At 41.9% G+C, this 21920-nt stretch overlaps 2 protein-coding genes across 5 annotated transcripts in view; one reads left to right on the top strand and one right to left on the bottom strand.

Moving 5' to 3' along the window:
- Window positions 1-10592: 10592 nt before the first annotated feature.
- Window positions 10593-14645, bottom strand: mplkip (M-phase specific PLK1 interacting protein). Its single transcript, XM_069902123.1, has one exon. The coding sequence runs from the start codon at window positions 14527-14529 to the stop codon at window positions 13966-13968; it is 564 nt and encodes a 187-aa protein (XP_069758224.1). The 5' UTR covers window positions 14530-14645; the 3' UTR covers window positions 10593-13965.
- A 93-nt stretch (window positions 14646-14738) lies between these two features.
- Window positions 14739-21920, top strand: part of c10h16orf46 (chromosome 10 C16orf46 homolog) — an 11239-nt gene continuing 4057 nt past the window's right edge. For 2 of the 4 annotated variants that reach the window (XM_069902122.1, XM_069902121.1), the window contains exons 1-3: window positions 14739-14893; window positions 17883-18134; window positions 21022-21525. In XM_069902122.1, the coding sequence (XP_069758223.1) occupies window positions 14882-14893; window positions 17883-18134; window positions 21022-21525 (768 nt within the window). In that variant the 5' untranslated portion in view covers window positions 14739-14881. Of the gene's footprint in view, window positions 14894-17882; window positions 18135-21021; window positions 21592-21920 lie in introns of all 4 variants that reach the window. The other 2 variants (XM_069902120.1, XM_069902119.1) reach the window with 1 other exon arrangement.

Here is a 21920-nt window from a genome sequence, read left to right as displayed (position 1 = left end):
GGAGGAGGGGGGGAAAGGGGGAGGAGGGGGGGAAAGGGGGAGGAGGGGGGGAAAGGGGGAGGAGGGGGGGAAGGGGGAGGAGGGGGGGAAAGGGGGAGGGGGAGGAGGGGGGAAAGGGGGAGGAGGGGGGGAAAGGGGGAGGGGGAGGAGGGGGGAAAGGGGGAGGAGGGGGGGAAAGGGGGAGGGGGAAGGAAAAAGGGGGAAAGGGGAAGGGCATTGGCTGCAATGAAGAACAGGAGAGTTAGTTCTGGTTGAGTTCAGTGCAATGAACAGGAACAGGTTGGATGTGGACGGGTGGGCGTGAGGGGGATTGTGTTTGAGTGCAGGGCGGTGGGAGGCAGGCAAGAAATGGAAGGAGTTAAACCAGAAAGTCAACAGCAGGCATTGAGTGCTGGAGAAACTCAGCAGGTCAAGCAGAATCTGCAGGAAATAGAAGAACCAACGTTTCGGGCCTGAGCACTTCTCAAAGTAAGAGCGAAAAAAAAGACAGGCGCCTGAATAAAAAAGAGGGGGTTGGAGGTAGGAACCGGCGAGGAGCTCAGGCTCATAGTAAGAAGTGGATACAGTTGGGAGGGGAGAAGAGAAAAATAAAGCTGAGAAGTGATAGAGAAGGGTTCACTCTGAGAGTTGGAAGAAAGTGAAACGATGGGGAAAGAGGGGGGGGGATTCAGCCGGAGGAGTCTCGACGTTAATGCCTGGTTGGTGAGTGCCCATATGGAATAAAAGGTGTTGTTCCTCTAATTTACAGTAGCCTTGGAGGACTATCTTTGGTTGAAAAGGGCTGGTGGAAATACAAAGCAGGCCAAGTGCATCTCTGGAAAGAGAAAGAATTAACGCTCCGTTTCATCAGTCAGCGGTTTCTCCACTCACTGGCGCTGACTGGCCTGCTGAGTATTTCCAGCACCTTATGAAAAGAGAGGAAACGGGGACATGCAATTAAATTGAACGGGCAAAAATATTAGCAAACGGGATTAAATGTCCGTTTTGGTCGGGAAAGAAACAGTATCTGCATGCTATCTAAATGTGAGAGGTTGTAGTGCTGTGAAACGGAGAAGCACCTGGTGCCTCAATCCCAAAAACTGAGTATGCAGGTGGAAATCCAATAGAACGTTATTACTCAGGAACTGATTACACGTGTGAGGATCTATGTCCTTTCCGTCCGAAGGATATCCTTAATGTGATGTGTTCATGGAAGGTTTCCTGAGCCTGACCAATCTTTCCTGATTGGACCGTCTGCCGAGGTTGAACCGAGAGGAAGAATCCAGAACTTGGTGGGGGGGGGGGGGGGGGGGGTGGTCACTGCTTAACAATAATTGGCTGCCCATTTACGATTGGGGTATTTATTGCTCTCAAAGTCTGGAATCTTTGGCACTATTCTACAAAGTGTGGCGGAAGCAATCTTTGAGTATTTTAAGAACATAGGAAATGGGAGAAGAGATCCACCGTGTGGTCGGTGGAGCATTCAGTCAGATCACGGCTGATGTGGGCGTGCACTCACCTCCACAAGATCATTGATGAACAATGGTGAATCGCTACTCGAGTTAGGTGGGAATGCCGAGATGATTTCAAAGTCAGCTGAAGGGTGATCTTGTTAAATGTGGTGCAGGATTGACGGGCCAAATGGCCTACTACTTCGATCTGCTGTCTGGGAACTGCTCTGTCCAAGACCATCAATAAAACTACAGAGTTGTGAACACAGCTCAAAGCATCAAAGCAAACCCCCGCTGCGCTGAAGAAGCGGCCAATATTTTGAAAGTCTCATCCCATTCCAGTTACCCTCTTTTCATCCTCCGGCCGCAGGGAAGAAATTTCACTAGTGTAAAGATGCGCGGCAGAGACACGGGCATTTATTTCCCATCATAATCAGGCTTCTGAATGATGCAAGCACTTGGAAAATGATGGGGCCTTTCTCTGTACTCATGGAAGGCCAAACACCACAATCAGATCTGGACGCCGTCGTTGCCGTACCTTTCACCCTCTCTCTGCATAACGTATTAATTAAATGGCAGAGAAATGGATCGTCTCTCCCCCTTTTCAGTCCCCATGTCAATCAATCCTCAAAGTAAACTCTACAGATGCTGCTCGCCCTTCTGAGTAACTGCAAAACTTTCTGATTGTATTTTCCTTTGACCAAAAACTCCTTAACAATCATTTGCTTAATCAATGTTTAGAATGTGAGAATGTGCCATCGATGTCACAGATGAAAAACAGCTGGGTCCACGGGTGGTGCACACAGGCTCAAGTCCTCTGGTGTGCGAAATCCAGGTTCAATCACGATTTTCCTCGGCTGTTTTGACCTGTACTCTTTCCATTCTAGTAGCAATCAAGATGGTTGATCTTTTGGAACCGGGCTTATTTCGAATTGAGGTCGTGATTTGTGAGCCCGCCGCGGGCACTGCGGCGCTCGATGGGATCGTGAGTGGAATCACGTTTGCAAACAATGTTGATGGCTGTGCGGGGAGAGGGACTGCGACAGACGCACACACAAACAGATGAGGTCTCAACCTCTGCTGCTCTCTCGACGTTTCCTGACGTCGCCAGTTTCTGGGGAACCAATGAACAGCACTCCACGGACCCATTCACGGCGTGTACGTGCGGCTCGACAGGTATCCGAACCATCACAACGTGCTTTGCCATGTCGCTCTATAAAACTGCAGTGGGATTCTCGTTCAGAAGCGGTCGGTGTTTTGAAAAATAAAGGCAAGATCCCATCAAGAGCACTGGGATCTGTTGTCCTGTTAAGAAATGGTGTGAAACAAGTCCCAAATTCAGTGAGATGCCCAAACAAAAAACCTCTCCGTAATTTTTCACGGTGCCTGTACGTTCTCCCGTGTCTGCATGGTGTTCCTCCACACCCTTACGCGTACGTTCAGGGGACGGGCTTGTGAGCCAGAAGGGCCTGTCACGTCGAAATAAGAAAAATCTTGCGATCCAAGTCGACTCCAACAAAAAAACCCGTTTGATACATCGCCTTTTGAGGTTTCAGCTCAGGGTTAGAAGTTTCAGCTCATGTAAGAAGTGACGTCTTGGTACTTGCCAGGTTATAAATCTCAGGTGCTGTTCCATCGCTTCACTTTTTTTTCCCAGAATGAACTCAGGAAGGGACAGGATCTCAGAAGGAAGAGTTTATAGAATGCCTAAAGGATGGCTTTTTGGATCAGCCCACCAGAGAGAGGATCGGCGGTTTTGCATTGGGTGATTAGGAATTTAAAGGTTGTGGAGCCCTGAGGAAGTACGGATCACAACATGATAGAGTTCAGCTTCCACTTTGAAAGGGAAAAAAATGGTCGCAGGGGGTGTCAATATTTCAGTGGAACAAAGGGAATTACAGTGGTATGAGAGAGGAACTGGCCCAAGTTGACTGGAAAAGTCAGCCAGATAGAACAGAATTGGTTGATATTTCTCCAAGAAATAAAGAAGGCACAGGATATATTCCAAGGAAAATTATGAATGGTAAAATGATGCAGATGTGGCTAACAAGCGAGGTTAAAGCTAAAACAAAAGCAAAAGGAAGGGCAGACAGGGCAGCAAGAGTTATTGGAAAAGCAGAGGACTTATGAGACAAAAAAAAGTCATGACGAAAGAAACGATGAATTATGAAAGGAAATTGGCAAATAACATACAAAAGGATAGAGTTGCAAATATATAAAAAGAGACAAGGGTAGATAATGGGCCAATTGAAAATGAAGCTGGAGAAATTATAATGGGTAATAAAGTCGGCAGAGGAAATTATAATGGATATTTTGTGCCATTCTTCCCTCTGGAGGGAAGACATTAGCAATATACCTGATATTCAAAGGACTCCGGGGATAGGATTAAATACAGTCAGGTTTACCAGAGAAATAGCACTTAATGGTCTCCAAGACCACCACCTTCAGAACCTGAATGGTCTGAAAGTAGATAAGTCTCCAGGACCAGATGAGTTCTGGTTCTGAAGGAGGTGGTCTTGGAGATTGTAGAGACATTGGAATTGATTTTCCAGAAATCAATAGACTCAGGCATGGTTCCTGAGAATTGGAAGGTCAGAAATGTAGTTCTGCTGTTTAAGAAAGGAGGGAGGCAGAAAAAAGTAAATTATAGGTCTATTCATCTGATGTTGGAAGGATATTGGAATCGATCCTCAAGGACGAGGTTATGGAATAATTTGAGGTGCATGGCATGATGGGTCCGAGCCACCATGGATTCAAGAAGGGAAGACCCTGCCTGACCAACCTAATGGAATTTTTTTAAGGAAATCTCAAGTAGGGTAGACAAGGGAGAGGCTGCGGATGTTGTGTATTTGGATTTTCAAAAGGCCTTTGATAAGGTGCTGCATAAGAGGTTGCATAATAAGACGAGAGCACATGGAATTACTATTAAAAAATAGATTGGGTTGAGCATTGGCTGATAGGCAGGAAGCAAAGGGTAGGAATAAAGGGATCCTGTTCTGGATTGCCTGTTACTAGTGGTGTTCCACAAGGGTCAGTGTTGGGGCCACTTCTTTTTTACAATGTATATTGATGATTTAGATTGTGGATTAAATGGTTTTGTGGCAAAATTTGCAGATGACACCAAGATAGGTGGTAGAGTACGGTGTAGAAGAAATCGAAAGCTTGCAGAGAGAGATGTGGACAGCTGAGGAGAATGGGCAAAGAAAAGGCAGATGAGACCATGATGAGAAATGTACAGTTGTGCATTTTGGTAGAGGAAATAAATGGTCAGATTATTTTTGGGTGGGGATAAAATTCAAACCTCAGAAGTACAAAGGGACTTGGAGGCCCTTGTGCAGGATTAAAGTTGACTAGCAGGTTGGATCAGCAGTAAACCAGGCAAATGCTATGTTGGCATTCATTTCAAAGGAGATTACATATGAGAATAAAGAGGAGTTGATGAGTCTATGGGGCACTGGTAAGTGTGCAGTTTTAGGCCCCATTATCTTAGAAAGAATATTGCAAGGATGGAGAGGGTATAGAGGTTTACCAGAATAATTCCAGGAAAGAGGGCTAACATATGAGGAACACTTTGCAGCTCTTAGACTCTATTCATTAGAATATAGAAGAATGAGAGGGGATCTTATAGAAACATATCAATATATCCATTAATCCATTCATTAATGGATTGGACAGAATAGATGCAAATAAGATGTTTCCCCTGTTGGGTGATTCCAGTACAAGAGGGCAAAGTCATAGAATTAAAAAGTACCAATTTACAACAGAGATGAAGAGAAATTTCTTTAGCCAGAGGGTAGTGGATTTGTGGAATTTGTTGCCACATACAGCTGTATGGGACAAGGCCGGATCTTGGAACTAGATGTGAGTTTAGTTCAGGGAGGTTTCACAGTGCAGACTCGATGGGCCAAATGGCCTTTTCCTGTTTCTTGTGATCTTGTTATGGAAGTGGTCAGGTTGAGTACAAGTAATGCTTGAAAACAGCAAAATTATAACAGCCAGCAATGTTGATTGAGGGAAGTTAGCCAAAACACCAGGGAAAGCCTCATACTCTTCAAAATAGTTGGGTGGGATTTCTTTTAAGAACTGAAGGGGAGATCATTTTAAACCAAGGCTCCAAAAAGCCAGAATTCTGTCAATTCATTGACAGTCTCAATCTTCATGCTGAGATCTTCAGGCTACACTTGAACCCACACTCTTCTGATTGGAAGTATTACTCATACTTATTCAAACATAGACCCTTACTGTGATAAATGTAAGAGGAAAGAAGCTTCTCTAATCCACCTTTTGGATGTGCCCTAGTCTCGAAGGACATTGGAGAGATGTGTTTCAAACTTAATCCTTAATTTAAATCCAGAGCCAAATCCTTTGGTTGCTCTTTTTGCACAACTGGAGAAGATGAGGTTCTTTTAATTGCAATCAAATGTCGAGTTCTGTCTTTTGCCTCTCTCTTAGCCAGGAGTATTATTGTTTAGATGGAAGGATGCTGCCCTGCCCACCCCCGCTCCATGGTTAAGGGACATTATGTCCCATTTAAACTTAGAATAAGATTTGTTACTTCAATTAGTAACTCAAAGGTTTCAAACTTTTCCACAACCTTTAGACAAAATAGAAATCCTAAACTTTAGTAGTTTGTTATTTACCTCCATGAACAAATAACATTTTTCTTTTATTTCCCCTTCTCTCGTCATGCAATGATGGTAAGGGGATGGGATTTCAAGACATGACTATCTGTGTTTTATACATTATGGATGCACTTTATATGCCTTTATAATTTGACCACCGCCAGTGGGCTGAAACGCCTCAAACCGTGCATCTTGGCGCCTCACAGTTTGGCAGGCAGCAACCTCCTTTGAAGAAGACCGCAGAGCCCACCTCACTGACAAAAGGCAAAGGAGGAAAAACCCAACACCCAACCCCAACCAACCAATTTTCCCCTGCAACCGTGTCTGCCTGTCCCGCATCGGACTTGTCAGCCACAAACGAGCCTGCAGCTGACGTGGACTTTTTACCCCCTCCATAAATCTTCGTCCGCAAAGCCAAGCCAAAGAAAAAAGAAGAAATTTGTTGAGCTATGTAACTTACCATTTTTATTGTGCACTCCATAAATGTATTATACATGTACATTTATGTGTATAAGAACCAATTAAAAAGGAAGTATTACTCAATAAGGCGCAGCAATATAGGAACATGCCACTCTGCCTTGAAGTGGTTAGATCTAGTTTCGAGATGGTGGTGAAAGGAATGCAAAATGTCAGCTGAACATCAACATGCTTTGTTTTAACAGTCAACCATGATTCTTTACCAGAGAAGCAATATTTAGTTCAGATCCACGGTTAATCATGGCATTCATTTTCATAATTGAAATTTTCCAAAATGTACCGAGGTTTTTGTACATTTCCCTTTTTTGTCCATTTGCAAATAAAAATATTAAGCACACTTTTTTTGGGATTGAGTACCTCAAGAAAACTATTCTAAGGAATTGCTGGAGGAACTCTGCAGGTCAGATAGCATCCATGGGTAGAGATGGTCAGTCTACCTTTTGGGTCTGGACCACTGGTAAAGATGCTGTCTGACCTGATGAGTTCCTCCAGCAATTTTTTTTAAAACCTGCTCAAGATTACAAAGTCTGCAATTTTGTTTCACATGGAATATAGAAACTGGATTGTAGCAGTCCCTTTGGGGATTCGTTTCTGTTTAATTAAAGGTCGCTTGCTTTTATTCCTTTCCATACTTGTCATTTCCCAATTACTGATTCACTTTTCCCTTGATAGGAACTCTTTAGATTCTGAGATTATCAGTTGGTGATGATGTTCAGAAATGTGAAGCAGGCTGTTGGAAAATCCCTGGAGTTAGTTCGAGAAATGACACTTGAGATTGTGGTTGTGAGAGGAGCTTATTTACACCAACCTGTAGCAAAATGTGATGGATTTGGCAGTCATCCAGATATTTGGTATTTCCACAGAAACAAGAACTTGTCCCCAATTGGCACCACAATGCAACCATTGTTAAAGTGAACTTTGTGTAATTAAGTTTCCTAAACCTATTTGATTCTGTTCCCATCAAAAACCGTGAAGAGGAGCATGAGTATATTATTCTAATGAATGCAAAGTGACAAACGATACTATAATTTTAAATACACATATGGGCAGGAAGGAAAATAAACAACCTCTATTTTCAGAAAAATTAAGCATAACAATGTTAAGTTTCAGAGAGAGTTAGAAATTGCAACAGCAACTGGTGCAGATTCTGCAAACGATCTCAACTGAAATGTCGGTACTTTTATTGAACATGATTATACAAAAGCAGCAGATGTTGGAATCTGGAGCAAAACAGGATTTGCTGGAGGAATTCAACAGGTCGAGCAGCATCAGTGGGCGAAAAGAATTGTCAACGTTTTGGGTTGGAACCTTTCATCAAGGCAGATTGTGAAGGAGAGGTAGCTAGTTGAATGAGGCTAGGATAAGGAGGGCTTGGACAGGGACCAGGGATAGATGATACAAGTAGATGATGTTGTGTGAGGAAAGTCATGCAAGAGCAATAAAAGAGTCAGGTGGAGAAAGACAGTCATACACGGTGACCTGCGTGACAAGCAGAGACAAAGGGTGCCAGTGCTGGAATCTGAATAAGACGTGACAATAGTGGTACAGTGAGGCCAGATAGGACCAAAGGTGAGGAGCAGATGAAGGGAATCTGAAATAAAAACAAAACACCAGAAAAAAGCTCAACAGTTCAGACAGCATCGGCAGAAACAGTTAACACTTCAGATGGCAAACTCTTTGACACAACTGTACTTGCACCAGTTTTGGTGGTCGATGTCATCATTGGATCCAAAGGACAAATATATGTGGACATTTTAATGAACAAATAACCGAGAAATTGGACAGGATAGTGCCTAGTTTTATGTGCCTCACAGGTTTGTAAATATAACTGAAAAATCAGGTTAAAGATTCTGGAACTAGAAGTCATAGATTTAAGGTAAAAAGGGTTAAATTTAAGAGGAACATAAGGGACAACCTTTTTCACTCAGAGGGTGGTCCTTTTCACTCATCTGGAACAAGCTTTTACAATTTACTTGGGCAGAAAGTAAAATTTTGACAGTCAAAGGATATTTGGAGAGAGATGGATATGAACCATTATGTCTGCCCCCATAGTATTCCATGCCCATCAAACATTTTGCAGAAAAGCAATCCTTATTGCATAGGGGTTGAAATATCAGGCTGTTCTTGGGTAACAAACGGGATCCATTTTTACAAATAACATAAATCAAAAAAGTCAATTAAGTTACCAGACCTCCACAGTATTGTAATGAGTGGCATCAAAAACACACAAGCTGATGAGAAAGAACAATAACTAAAAGTAGTAGTGAAAACGAGAAAACTAGTTCTGATGTTCGTAGAAATGAATGCGTAGGTACACTTGTCGGTCACTCGTAACCCAGAAATGGCCTGGACAAATGTTTCAAAGACCAGGGCTTTCTCAAAATAGTACACCAATAATGGTGGTGAAAATATTTCATGAAAATCAAAAATAAAATTGCAGATGCCAGAAACTGGAAATAAAAGTAAAAAGTGCTGGAAACACTCAGTAAGTAGGGCAGCATCTGTGGAAGGGATACAGTTAATAATGCAAATTGAAGTCACTTTGTCCGAGATGGTGAAACCATTTTAATGCACAAAATTTATTACTATCAATGTCTTTGTAGGTTATGGATGTACCTAAAAGTTGAATAAGCTTCAAGGTACTCGAGGTAAAGATCATGGGCACATGTTGCAGGGGAAGGGAGAAGAGAATCTAGATCAAGGGAGATAATGATTAGTAAGTTAGATAAGAAAGTAGGAAGGAGCTCCTTGTTGAACACAAGAGTTGGGATGGATTGGTGGGGCTGAATGGCCAGATACAAGTGAAAGAACTTGAACGCTGCTGAAAGCTGTCTGACCGTTTTCTAGATTTTACTGGCTTATAGAGGATATTCAAAATTTGAATACATTTCTTAGAAATGACTTTGCTCGTTCATCCCACCTATATGAAGGAAAACACCAGAGATCCCCATTTTTTATAAATCATGACCGAATTAAACTTGCGCCAAACCACCAATACTGGCTATAGGTCCAAACAGAAATATATTTCTCAAAGATGGATGAAAAGTATTCAGGACCTTGGATTAGTATAATGTCAGTGCTCTCACACCCTTGAGCTCCTTTCTATTACTACCGACGGGATATCATTTTGTTTTATTGGGACATATTTTGAGAATCTTTAATTTTCTGATCAAATTTACAAGCTTGTTTTATATATCACTAGCTTATTTTATCAATATTTTTTGCTGTGTCAACATGAACCTGCTATAGAAAACCCACGGCTACAGGTTGAGAAATTTTACTAACCCAAGATAATTACTGTTTTATTCCACGTCAGGAAAAATAAAATGCAGATATACCCATCTTATGAAAGACTACTTCAATTACATTTAATTATCTGTGGTGTCTGTAAAACTGGCAATCGACAAGCTCAGTCATTAAGAGCACATCAATAGAAGTATGATAAAAACTTCAATACAACTCTAAAAATCCAAGATAAAGTGTTACGCGTGGGAGGCTGACATTTTGTTGAGTAGGTTTATACAGGTCAGCATAATATCATGGGCCAAAGGACTGCAACTGTGCCGTAATGTTCAATTAAAATCTGAAACAAGCAATTTCAAGAACCATATTTACTCGTGTCATATTTGTGTTTTAGGGACCAATTTTTCAGGTCAAATTTTAGGGGGGTGGGGGTAGACTATTTTTCATACCACTTTTGATTGCAGTAGGTACCTGTATCGTTTAAGGCATCAGGAGCTCGTATGGCCAGGACTGGGTGGTAAGTCCGCATTTGGAGCTTGTACAGGTGGGTGGGTGGCTGGTGCCTGGAGTAAATTCCAGTCAGCTGAGGTGAGGATCAGAGGTCGAGGCATTTGGAGATCAAGTGGGCAGACAGCCGGGGTGACGGTTTGCGGTCGAGCATCAGGAGCTCTGATGGGCAGTCAGCGAGGTGAGGGTTCACCGTAGTCAGGGCATCGGGAGCTCGGAAGGGCAGGGTCAACCTTTAACAGGTCATACAGAAAATACACAATTTTTGAGGCAAAAAAAAGGGGGGGGGGGAGTTCGGTATTACACGAGTAGATATTGTAATTTTTTTTATTCAATTGTTAACATTTTTAAAAATAAATCAGAGATGTTAAAACAACACCGCTTAAGCTTGCACATGCCCAGCAACGCAGAAGGTTGAAGAAAGTGGCAATCTGGCCAAGTCCATCATGGGCACCAACTCCCATCCAGTGAAGACATCTACATGAGGTGCCTCCTCAAGAAGGCAGCCAACATCATAAAGGATCCCATCATCACCCTCGCCGTGATTTCTTCTCACTGATAATTTCAAGCAGAAGGTACCTCTGGATTCAAGAACAGTTCTTTTTTTTCCAAGTTATCAGAATCTTGATCCTCCTCAAATTACCCCAACAACAAACTACTCCAGGAACAGAAAATAAAAGTTTGCACAATTACAATGTCATTTTTTTCTTGCATCTACAACAAATATATATGTTATATTTATTATTTTTTGTCTCATGGCACATTATAGTAATTTAATTCATACTATTGTTGTTGGTTTATCTTTTGTATCTGTGTGGCTGCAGCAAGAATTTCAGTGCATTGGTACATGTTAACATATGTACAAATGATAATCTCTCACATCATATACAAATGTCAATAAAAAAGGCAAGATTTCAAAAACTTGAACACAAGTAACTTCTAACATTAGAAAGAGAAATAATTGGGATTTAGGTCTGACTGAGTAGAACACATTGCAAAAAAAATTCTCCGTTAAATACTTGAATCAAACTTATTTTGTGATAGTTCTACCTGGAAATTCCCAAATCTTAAAACTTCTATGGAAGCACTTGCAAGTCTGAACAAATGAGATTATTTCATATTTCTAGCTCTGTTAATCAAATAGTGAACAATAAAATTTATTGCTCTGTCCGGATGATGCTGTTTAAATGTTTCCATTTTGCATATTAGATTGAAAATACTCAAACGGATGGTGATTAATAGATGTTAAAATTCTTATTATTTTTGTGGATGTGACAATAACCATTGAGGTTTTCAAAATACTTGGCCAAAAATCTTTAGAACAAATAGTATTTCAGGAGGAAAATATCTTTTTTATGCTTAATGGAGGTAGTTTGTGTTCTCTTTGATGAATTGTGCTCGAGATACATTTAAGAAATTTGTGCCTGAATTAAATACATATTAATTACTTCAGTAATTAATTCAGTATCTTTACTGAATCTTCCTTTAGTCATTCAACAAGTAAGATTTTCTCACAAAATATTAAAATAAAGAAGTTGAATGGTCAAGTGTATGCCTGCCCGCTATACTGTATTTTAACATCGTTTACTCCAAATATAAATAGTACACACTGTGTCTGGTTTCAGTGGAGTGCTCAGCTTGCATGATGAAGTTCTTTATCAAGGATGGATTGTGTGCAAAAGAATTCATTTAAGTACTTTAACACCTTCCCTTTAGCTATTGATGTATAATGAAGGTGGTCATTTGTTTACTCAATCACCACTTGCTATGAGCAAACAATCGCTCATGTTCCTTACAATCTAAGCAAAGTTGAAGACACTGTCACAACCTTTCTAACACACAATTCTACATTTTCCCCCCATTCCTCCAAGTCAAAAAAGAAAATGAAAATGTTTGTTATGTCAACAAACTTTCATGCTTTCCTGCCTATTAAAAAAAATTATTTGATGTATTCTTGAAGTTTAGAAGGAAAAAATATTTTTGTTCTCGGGTAGATAAATCATCTTTTAAATTGACCCAAACAGAAAGAACACATAGGGATAAAAGCACGTGCACTTTTTGAATTTCTTCAAGTCTTCTGAAGGGCCAGTTTGAACATAACTGGAGTGTTACAAGACAGGAAACATGTCATTGACATAGTTTTTTTTAATATTACTAAAGGATTTCTGCAGTTAAAATGAGAGGATGTGCTGTTTAAAGAAGGACAAGAACACAGTAGAAAGCACAAATGTACAGAATTTTGTTCCTGCAAGACTAAAATCTAAATAAGCAACACAATGTTTGACAATTAAAACACAAAAGAGGCCACAACACGTTTTGATTCTGAATGCACATTTCTCTTTTGTCCGTTTCTTCTTCTACCCCCCCCCCCCCATTCAAAATTGTGACAGTTTCAACAGCCAAACTAGGGCAATTCAGAAAGGTTACCTATTTCAATGTTCAGGAATAAAAAATATATTGAATCCATATTTCCTTTCATCAAACACCAAGTTCAACCATAGATGTCTACTCCAAATTTAATAACACTTCAAATGTTTTTGGAAGGAGCTCTTCTTTTCAAAATTAAAAAAATAATGCACTGACACATTCCTGAATTTGAACGGTTGCTTTTCATGTAAATCAATTTCAGCTGGAAGCTAAAGCAATTATTATGAGGAAAGGGGGTTGTCACCCTCATCATCCAAAGACATCATGAAAAAGTGCTTTCATACGATCCAGGTTCACAATAATGACCCTATCAAATATTCTAGCACACCTCACTCCTCCAAGTGAGGATATCTAGGCAGGACCATCCTTCTGACTGTGCCAATAGAGTGGTTGTCACTCAAGAGGCACACATTTCTTCACAGCCACCAACTGCTTGGAAATCGAAACAATTGGTGATCAAGGGTTGATGAGAATTAAGAGCATAATTTCCACATGCTGATCTTAAAAAAAAATCAAGCAAACTTTATAAGTAGCAAGTCACAATTAGACCAACATGTCGCCAAGAAGTATTTGTCCACGACTGTAATAAAAATTTTCCCCACCTTTGCTTTGTTGGAAGTACAAGCCAAATGAGCTTGCACACACCCAGAAGTCGTTTTGAAAAGGGAAATAAGTTTGCTCAAGTTCTTATCGACAATTACCAGGAAAAAAAATGAAACCAGATGTCATACCAACACACCACACCTTTACTGCACACTTGCCCCAGATACACATCTCACCGGGAAATCATACACGAATCACTTTCCTTCCTTCGGTTTGACCAACGCACAATTCGAATTTGCTTAAAAAAAAGATATTAAACATTGGAAGTTTTTTTTCCCCTTCCACCTTGAATCTAAAAAAGTCGACAAAAGTTTTAAAAATGACCATTTCGGTGGCTCACTGTAAAAAAAAAATTAGATGATGCATTTTTGTTTTAAACCTGTTGGGTAAAATGCATAGAAGTGGAGGATACCTGCAAAACAATGAGTCTCTGTCCACTGGCTGGTGAGTGATTGGTAAAGAACAGTTATTTGGAGCAGGTGCAGCTATCCGAGGAACTACCAGACGGGGGGGGGGGGGGGGGGGGGTAAAAAAATAGGTCTCGTTACAAAATTCAATCTGCCAAAAAGATGCAAGTTTCTTTTTAAAAACAAGTCCTGGTCTCTGGAAGTTGTGGGTCACTGTGGGGGGGGAGGGGGGGGGCCTTGCAGACGCTGCTAGCTGAAGTACCTGCCTTTCTTGGTGGTGCTGGGGGCCGCTTGCCCGCTGCCGTACTGCCGCTCGATGTCGGACACGGACACGGGCTGCAGCTCTGCCCACGGGTCCTGCAGCATGGACGGCTTGTAGTACTGCTCCACGGGCGCCGGCGACTTCCGGTCCAGGCCGCAGCCTCCTCCTCCTCCGCCGAACGGGGTGGACGTCCGGGGCGAGCCGGTGTAGCGGCGGGGCCCCGAGCCCGGGGAGGCCTGGCCGGACGAGGGCGGCTGATAGGGCGGCGACGAGTAGCGGCCGCGGTGGCGGGGCGTGAAATTCTGCGGCGGCTGGTGGTGGTGGGGGTGGCCGCCGGGGGACGGACTCTGGTAGCGCGGCTGCTGGAAGGGCGACAGGCCCGGGCCCGGCGCTTGGCGCTGAGGGGACTTGAAGGGACGCTGCCGGCCCCCGCAGCCCGGCCCCCCCCAGGGGAAGGCGCCGCCTCCGGCCTGGCCCGCGCCGGGGAACGGGCCCGGGGATGCGCCCACGGGCGGCGGGCTGCGGAAGCCCTGCCTCATCGGCCGGAACATCGCCGCGGCTCCCGATTCTCCTCCGGGCCCCGATCCGCCGCCTCTTCCCTCCAGTTCCAGGCGGGCGCCCTCCCCGTCGAAGCTTCTCGAATTGTGCGCCACCGCGGAAGCCTCCCCGCCCACTTCCGGCCGCTCCTCGTTTCCGCTCGCGGGCTGCCCCGCAGGGGAGGATCGTGCGTCATCGGCGATGCCGACGCGTCGCCGGGGTAACGGGCGCCGGGCCGACGAGACCGTCGCCATGGTAACTCCGGCTGGGTCTCCCCAAGGCTTGCTCCTGCATCAGGAGTTCCCATGGCTTCCTTGTTCATATCAACGTCCAAATAGAAGCCTTTAGATTGATGTGAGGAGACGGATGGGCGAACAGGCAAGTCGAGGACTATTTTTTTAAAACTTTGTGTAAAACTGTCTCCAACAATGAAAGTTCTGTCTCTCACTCAGTGTGAGAACATTATTCACATTGTTACAGGCCCAGAGACGCTGAGCTGCGCTGGATGGGTCACGTCTCCAGAATGGAGGACCATCGCCTTCCCAAGATCGTATTATATGGCGAGCTCTCCACTGGCCACCGTGACAGAGGTGCACCAAAGAAAAGGTACAAGGACTGCCTAAAGAAATCTCTTGGCACCTGCCACATTGACCACCGCCAGTGGGCTGATAACGCCTCCAACCGTGCATCTTGGCGCCTCACAGTTCGGCGGGCAGCAACCTCCTTTGAAGAAGACCACAGAGCCCACCTCACTGACAAAAGGCAAAGGAGGAAAAACCCAACACCCAACCCCAACCAACCAATTTTCCCTTGCAACCGCTGCAATCGTGTCTGCCTGTCCCGCATCGGACTGGTCAGCCACAAACGAGCCTGCAGCTGACGTGGACTTTTTTACCCCCTCCATAAATCTTCGTCCGCGAAGCCAAGCCAAAGAAAGAAGAAGACAGGCCCAGAGGACCCCAAAACCCAGCAGCAATAGATATTCACCAAGACAAATGGCTACTGAAACAAAAGTGGCTTTTAATTATCTTTAAACATGAAAACAGGATCAAACTTTAACTTATCACTGTCAGCCTAACTTAACCCCCTTCTAATTCTAAGTATGTACTGTGTATTCTTCTTTTTCTTTTTCTTCTTTGGCTTGGCTTCGCGGACGAAGATTTATGGAGGGGGGTAAATGTCCACGTCAGCTGCAGGCTCGTTGGTGGCTGACAAGTCCGATGCGGGACAGGCAGACATGTCCACCGTCACCGTCCAACCTCTCTCCTCCAAGTTCAGGCCATTCGTCAACTGCGCACAGAATTGAACGTTTATGAATTTTCACCAGGTGAGTTGGTAACCGCTTGTTGGTTGCAGAGAGAGACGTGTGCCTTGCTGGACCCACACACAAACTTATTTCCTCCGACCAACCACTTCAGTGTCTTGCCGAAGAGACTTTCCCCATCGTGGGTTTTCCCAGATGATCACCTTTTCTTCCAGGTCACCACAGAGTTCCTCTAGTTTCCCCTATTTCAGGAGAAACACTTTAGCCAGTCATTTCCTCTGGTTAGGACCACAAGGGTTTTCAACAGGCTGAATTCAGAACTCACAACCAGTCTTCAGAATGCAGTCAATAAGCCTGCCAGCTTGCCATGTTCCAGCCTCACAAAAGCTACTGTGGAACTGAATTCTCTCTCCCTCTCTCTTTCTGTTGGCCAAACCACATGACCCCTCTTAGAACAGCAAACTGCAGACAGACAGATTGCTGGCACCAGAATCAGTTTCTTCCTGGGCATCTGTTGCTTTAAAGTCCATTTACTCCACAACATCAGTCCAATTAACACCTATTTGTGAATCTGGCACAAATGCTGCTCTTTAATGTCTATCCTTGAAGTTAAACTACAAATTGAGACAACTGGGCATTTTGTAAAGAAGGATGTTCACTACATCTCTGAACTCTTAACATAAATTCTGGCCTGCTTTCTCACCCCCCTCCTCAAAATCCTTGAAGCTAGAAATGTCTTTATAAGTATGTGCTTTTTCCCCCACAAATTTATGTTTGACCTCTACATTTGTTTTCCAGCTCCATTATTGAGCATTACAGGTGCAAAAGCTATAAACTACATTTCTGTAATTACACTATTTAAAAAATAATAAATTAGTGCAAAGTAAGAGAAAAAAAAATCATTGTCCATTCAGGAATATGATGGCAAAGGGGAAGAAGCTGCCCTTGTGCTGCTGAGTCTTCACACTCCTGTACCTCCTTCCTGATGGTAGCAGTGAGAAAAGGGCACGGCCTGGGTGATGAGGGTCCTTGAGGATAGAGGCGCCTTTCTTTAGACACCATCTCTTGCAGATTACCTTAATAAAGATTGATGCCCATGATGGCACTGGCCGAGGTAATAACTCTCTGGACATTTCCTGTCCTGCATATTGGCACCTCCAGACTAGACAGTGATGCAACCAGTCAGAATGCTCTCCACGGTATACCTGTAGAAATTTGCAAGAGCCTTTGGTGACACAAATTTTCTCAAACACCTCATTATTGTAGCAATATGAATGCCCCAGGATAGATCTTCAGAGGTGGTGACACCCAGAAATTTGAAATTCTTAGCCCTCCCCACTCCTGACTCCTTGATGAGGACTGGTTTGTGTTCTCCTGCTTTCCCCTTCCTGATGTCCACAATCAGTTCCATTCGAAGAGTGAAGCTTGGTGAGCTAGATGTTACTCATCTTGATCTCAAAATTTCTCAGTGATAGAGATCCTGTAACTTTGCTTAAATTAGACTGTTCACTATTTTTAAACAAATATTATTTACGTTATAATAGCTGGCAAGCAGTACAGTTACAGTCTCTAACTGTGCTCGGTGTTCAGAGTGGCATGCACATTTTTTTTCTCTGTGACTGTAGGGCTTCCACCCACATCCTAAAGATGCACAGAAGACCACCACAAATTGCCCCTTGTGTTCAAGTGAGTGGTCACCTCTGTGGAGCTGAAAGATTAACATAGGCCAAATGTAAACGGGTCGTGGCTGATTGGTGCAGACTCAGGAGCCCATTTGAGTGATATGTATTATTTGTGAAGACAATTTAATTTTAGAGACATTATACATGATTTTGAAAGCATTTGATCCTACGTAATTTTAACCAGGAAGAACGAAGGTTAACGATGTGTGTGATTTAACTATCGTTATTTTGTATGATTGCATTCGAAAGTCTGGCATTTTTTCAAGAAGACATCTTCCTTTAGAAGCAACTGATCTGGTAGTAACAATATGTGAACCAATGTCATCAAATATTAACTGCAGTGCCTTATTTAATATTTAATGATATTGCTTTAACTTGAATTTAGTGGGGCATTAACTTCATGCTTTTTTTCATTTGTCAGATAAATAGCTGGAGTTTGCCTGCTAAAAATCTTGACTGGAAAATGGAATTTCGAGTAGAAGATATGGTTGACAGTAGAAGTAGTAGTGCCAGGTGTGACAATGATGTGGCAGTGAGTCCCATCCATTTCCTGCATTCATGGGAATCTGAAAGAAAACTCATTGACATTCTTATCACCCTAAGCGAGGAAGCCTATGAAGAAGAAAAGCAGCCAATGGATCATTTGAGCCTTGGTGGTGGATGGGATGATGCAGTAAGTGTTTTAATCTTCTCAACAGGAATTCGAGGGCCAAACCCATTGGGACCATTGCCTGAAGAGGGCGCACAAAATCAGTGAACTGGTGCGGACTCGTAAGGCCAACGTGGCCTGTTTCCGCTCCGTAAATGGTTATAATACAATCAGTTGATGTCGGCAAGATCACCATTTTTTCTGTATACTTCTAATTTAGAATTTTAAAGAGATGCATTGAACAAAAATCAAAGATGAATGACCCCTATATTTTCTCGAGTTTTAAGAATGTGAGCTGGGCTCATTTAAATAAATAACATTTGGGCAAATATGCTGAGAGGATGTTTGTCTCTGGCAACGGCAAAAAATAATAATACCTTGATAAAGGGTTCAAGCCCAAAACATCGGTTGTGTATTTATACCTTTGCTATAAAAAAGACAGTTGGGCCCTGCTTTCTCCAGTGTGTTTTTACAAAAAAATAATTGTACGAGGCAACCAATATAATTTCCTAAAGGCAAGAGATATTACTGCAAATGTAAAGAGTATTTTCATAACCTTAATTTAGTACTTTTTGAAAAGCAATCACTTATGCTAACATAGAAAATAAACAAATTTACACACCGCAAACTTCCATAAGGAGATTGCCTGCCTTTAGTGATGTTGTCCAATTTATAAATGTAGACCAGGAGACTCCTTTGAAATAGTATCAGACGATCTCTTAAGTATTCAAAAGAAGAAATTATACTTTCAAACCATCCAGAGATCATGTTTGATTTTGATCATAATTTCGTCTGCTAATTTTGGCTTTACAATTTTTTTATATCCTTTCTGAGCAAAATTCTATAAGATATAAATGACTTGCAAAAGTTTTTCTCTCATACCTGTATAGTCTGCAAATATCTTTTTCTTATATGAATTTATCAAAATAACTTATAACATCTACAGTTACATTTGATGATGGTGAGTCCCAGTTTAACTCAATGGTCTAAGTCACAGGAGCACAGTTTGGTGTTTTATAAAGGTAATAAGATTTTAGTGCGAAATTCAGTCTCAGCTTCACTGTGCCATTTTTATCATTAATTCAAAACCCTTTCAGAACTTAGGGAAATAAAAATGGTGTTGCCTCCCAAATGCCCCAGAGTTGAATGAGATAAGATGAAATCCAGGAGAAAGTCTAACGCATTTGAATTGCACAAAACAGATGAGGAGAAACAGTAAATGATTCAGGGCTAGCTAGGACCCTTCATCAGAACTATGGAAGAGATATAGATACCCATGAGCACTTGAGAAATATCACTTTTACTTCATTACTTCAGTGCCGATGGAAATATAATGGTATTGCTCCCAAATGCTTGAAGCTTTCTCTCTTTCTCAGTTCTGATGAAGTCTCAGACCTGAAACATGCACTACTTCTTTTTCCAGATACTGACTAAACTGTCAAGTGTTTCCAGTATTTTATTTTATTACAAACGATATCAACCATTTAACACATTGCAGAAAATTGTAGTTTGTTGGCTTATCATTATACACCTTTTACATAAATATTACTGTACTTTGAATGCATATGTTATACACTAAGGGTGGCCAACCTTTTAATTTTACATTTTTTAATTTAGACATCCAGCACAGTAACAGGCCATTTCAGCCTATGTGTCCGTGGTGCCCAATTAACCTACACACCTGGTTCATACACATGGCCTGAAATGGCCTGTCACTGTGCTGTATGTCTAAATTAAAGATTAAAAATTAAAAGGTTGGCTACCCCTGTTATACACTGATTATACATTTTTGACAAATAGTTTATATATGCATATAAACTTTTCTGTTAGGAACAAAAGTTTTAAAATATAGGAAAATACAAATTGTTTTAATGTCTAAGAGCCTTCTTTTGAGTGAATTTTTTGTTGACTTTTATTCAGTCCATCCAAAAGAACTTGCATTTTGCTTCTGCTTATTTAAGTTATTTGGCAAACAAAGCAGGTGAGATGGAGACAGGTTTAAAAATTATTATGTCTGTGGTCTGGTCTGCTGTGCCGAGAAGAGCAGAGGAAGTGGCTTCCAAGAGATAGAAAAGCAAGGGGATCAAAGCCCAGTCCAACAGGCCTTTGATTAAAGACAGAAAAAGTTCCATTTACCTTATTTCAGCATCAGTTGATCAATACTTTCTGTGTGGGTCATCAGATGATTCAAGATTCACAAGGTCCCCATGTGCTTGGAGATAGGAATTGTGTTGAGGGTAAATGTTTTAAGAATTAAAGCCAGGAAGTTGACGCAGTCCAAAAATATCATTGCAACACAAAATCTTCATTATAATCAATATTCATTTTGAAATTGTTTGTGAGATCACAGCTAAACCCCATCCTTGGATTGTGATCAGAATTGAAAACTATACAGCTCTAACCTAAAGACACCCATTCCAATTCTAGTCCATTCTAGTAGGAATTAATTAATGGCTCTAATGTGGAATTGACATAGTTTCCAATATTCACCAACTAAACCTTGAGTTAACGGGAAAACACACCTTAAAGGGTGCCTACAAATCAACTCAAATCAAGGGATTCTATCCTGATTCAGTGTGCTTTCTAACATTCTGCCATGATGTAATAAATGCTGTATAAATAACTGATACAGAAAGCAAACAGTGGTGATGATAAAATGGAAAGAACCTGGTTTATGAGAAATTAGGTGTGGCTTATTTCAAAACGTAGGAGCTTGCAGCGAATTGGACCAGACACCAGAGAGGGTGATGCTTTAATTGAAATTCTGAATTTGAGCTTCCTGATGACTTATTTACTTACCCATGCCACATCGCAAAGAAATAACACTCGTTCTACTTTATAGCTCATTTGCTTAGAGTAACATATAGTTCTGTGAAGCAGCTAATGTAAATTTAAATATTTATTTTTTCAGGTGCATGGCTGGAGGACAGATAACTTCCATTCCTTCATTCCTGCATGGAAAAGAACAAAGAAATCAAGAAAAGAGAAAAATGACAACCAATGTGTGGTCTGTGCAGAGATGGCGCCTCTCATAGAACGTAGAACTGGCCAAGATATTGAACAGTCCAAATCATTGAGCACCACGCTGATGCATAATTTGAACTCTTCTTCAGAGAGAACTCCTCCTGCGATTTCACAAACCAAAATGCATGCAGATAAATCGACAATTGCACAGGCTCAAGAAAATGAAGCGTGTAAAGAAATTAATATCGAAGACAAGGCCAAGCCTGAAATGAATCCACACAGAGAAAAAGAGTATGAAATTATCCTCAGCACCAGTAAAAAGGTGCCTGTTAGGAAGCATTTCTCTCTACTTCCACCTGTAAAAATAGCCAGTGGTGGTGAAATGTCTGCTTCGGGTGTCAAAACGGGAACAAATTTCAATTTTGATACTCAAAATAGGAATCTGAAGATGGTGAGTGAGGAAAATAATAACAACAGCTGCCTTAGGACCCATCTTTGTAATATGGCTATGCTACAGGTCAGTGAGATAGGAAAGACAGCAGTTTCTACTCCTATTGGAATTACAAGGATCATGAATCATTGGTATTGGCAATATTCTTTAATGCAAGACAATAACAATTTGGCAATCAGTAATGCCCCAGCCTCCAAACTAATGGAATACCACAGTTTAGGAGTACAGCCATCAAAAATAATAAAGCATCACAAAACAAACATAAAGCAAGATAGCACAAGGAAATTTGCTTTCTTTCATTGTGGCTCAACTGATAAAGGGGCAAGTAGAAGACAAGAAAAAGTCACAGGGCAGCAGAATATTCTCCCTGTGCTCCCTCAGCCAGGCCCACCACC

This window comes from Narcine bancroftii, chromosome 10 (genome assembly GCF_036971445.1).
Source record: "Narcine bancroftii isolate sNarBan1 chromosome 10, sNarBan1.hap1, whole genome shotgun sequence".
Lineage (NCBI taxonomy): Eukaryota > Metazoa > Chordata > Chondrichthyes > Torpediniformes > Narcinidae > Narcine > Narcine bancroftii.
The sequence above is the reverse complement of the archived record's forward strand: the minus strand, read 5'-3'. Positions and strand labels throughout refer to the sequence as shown.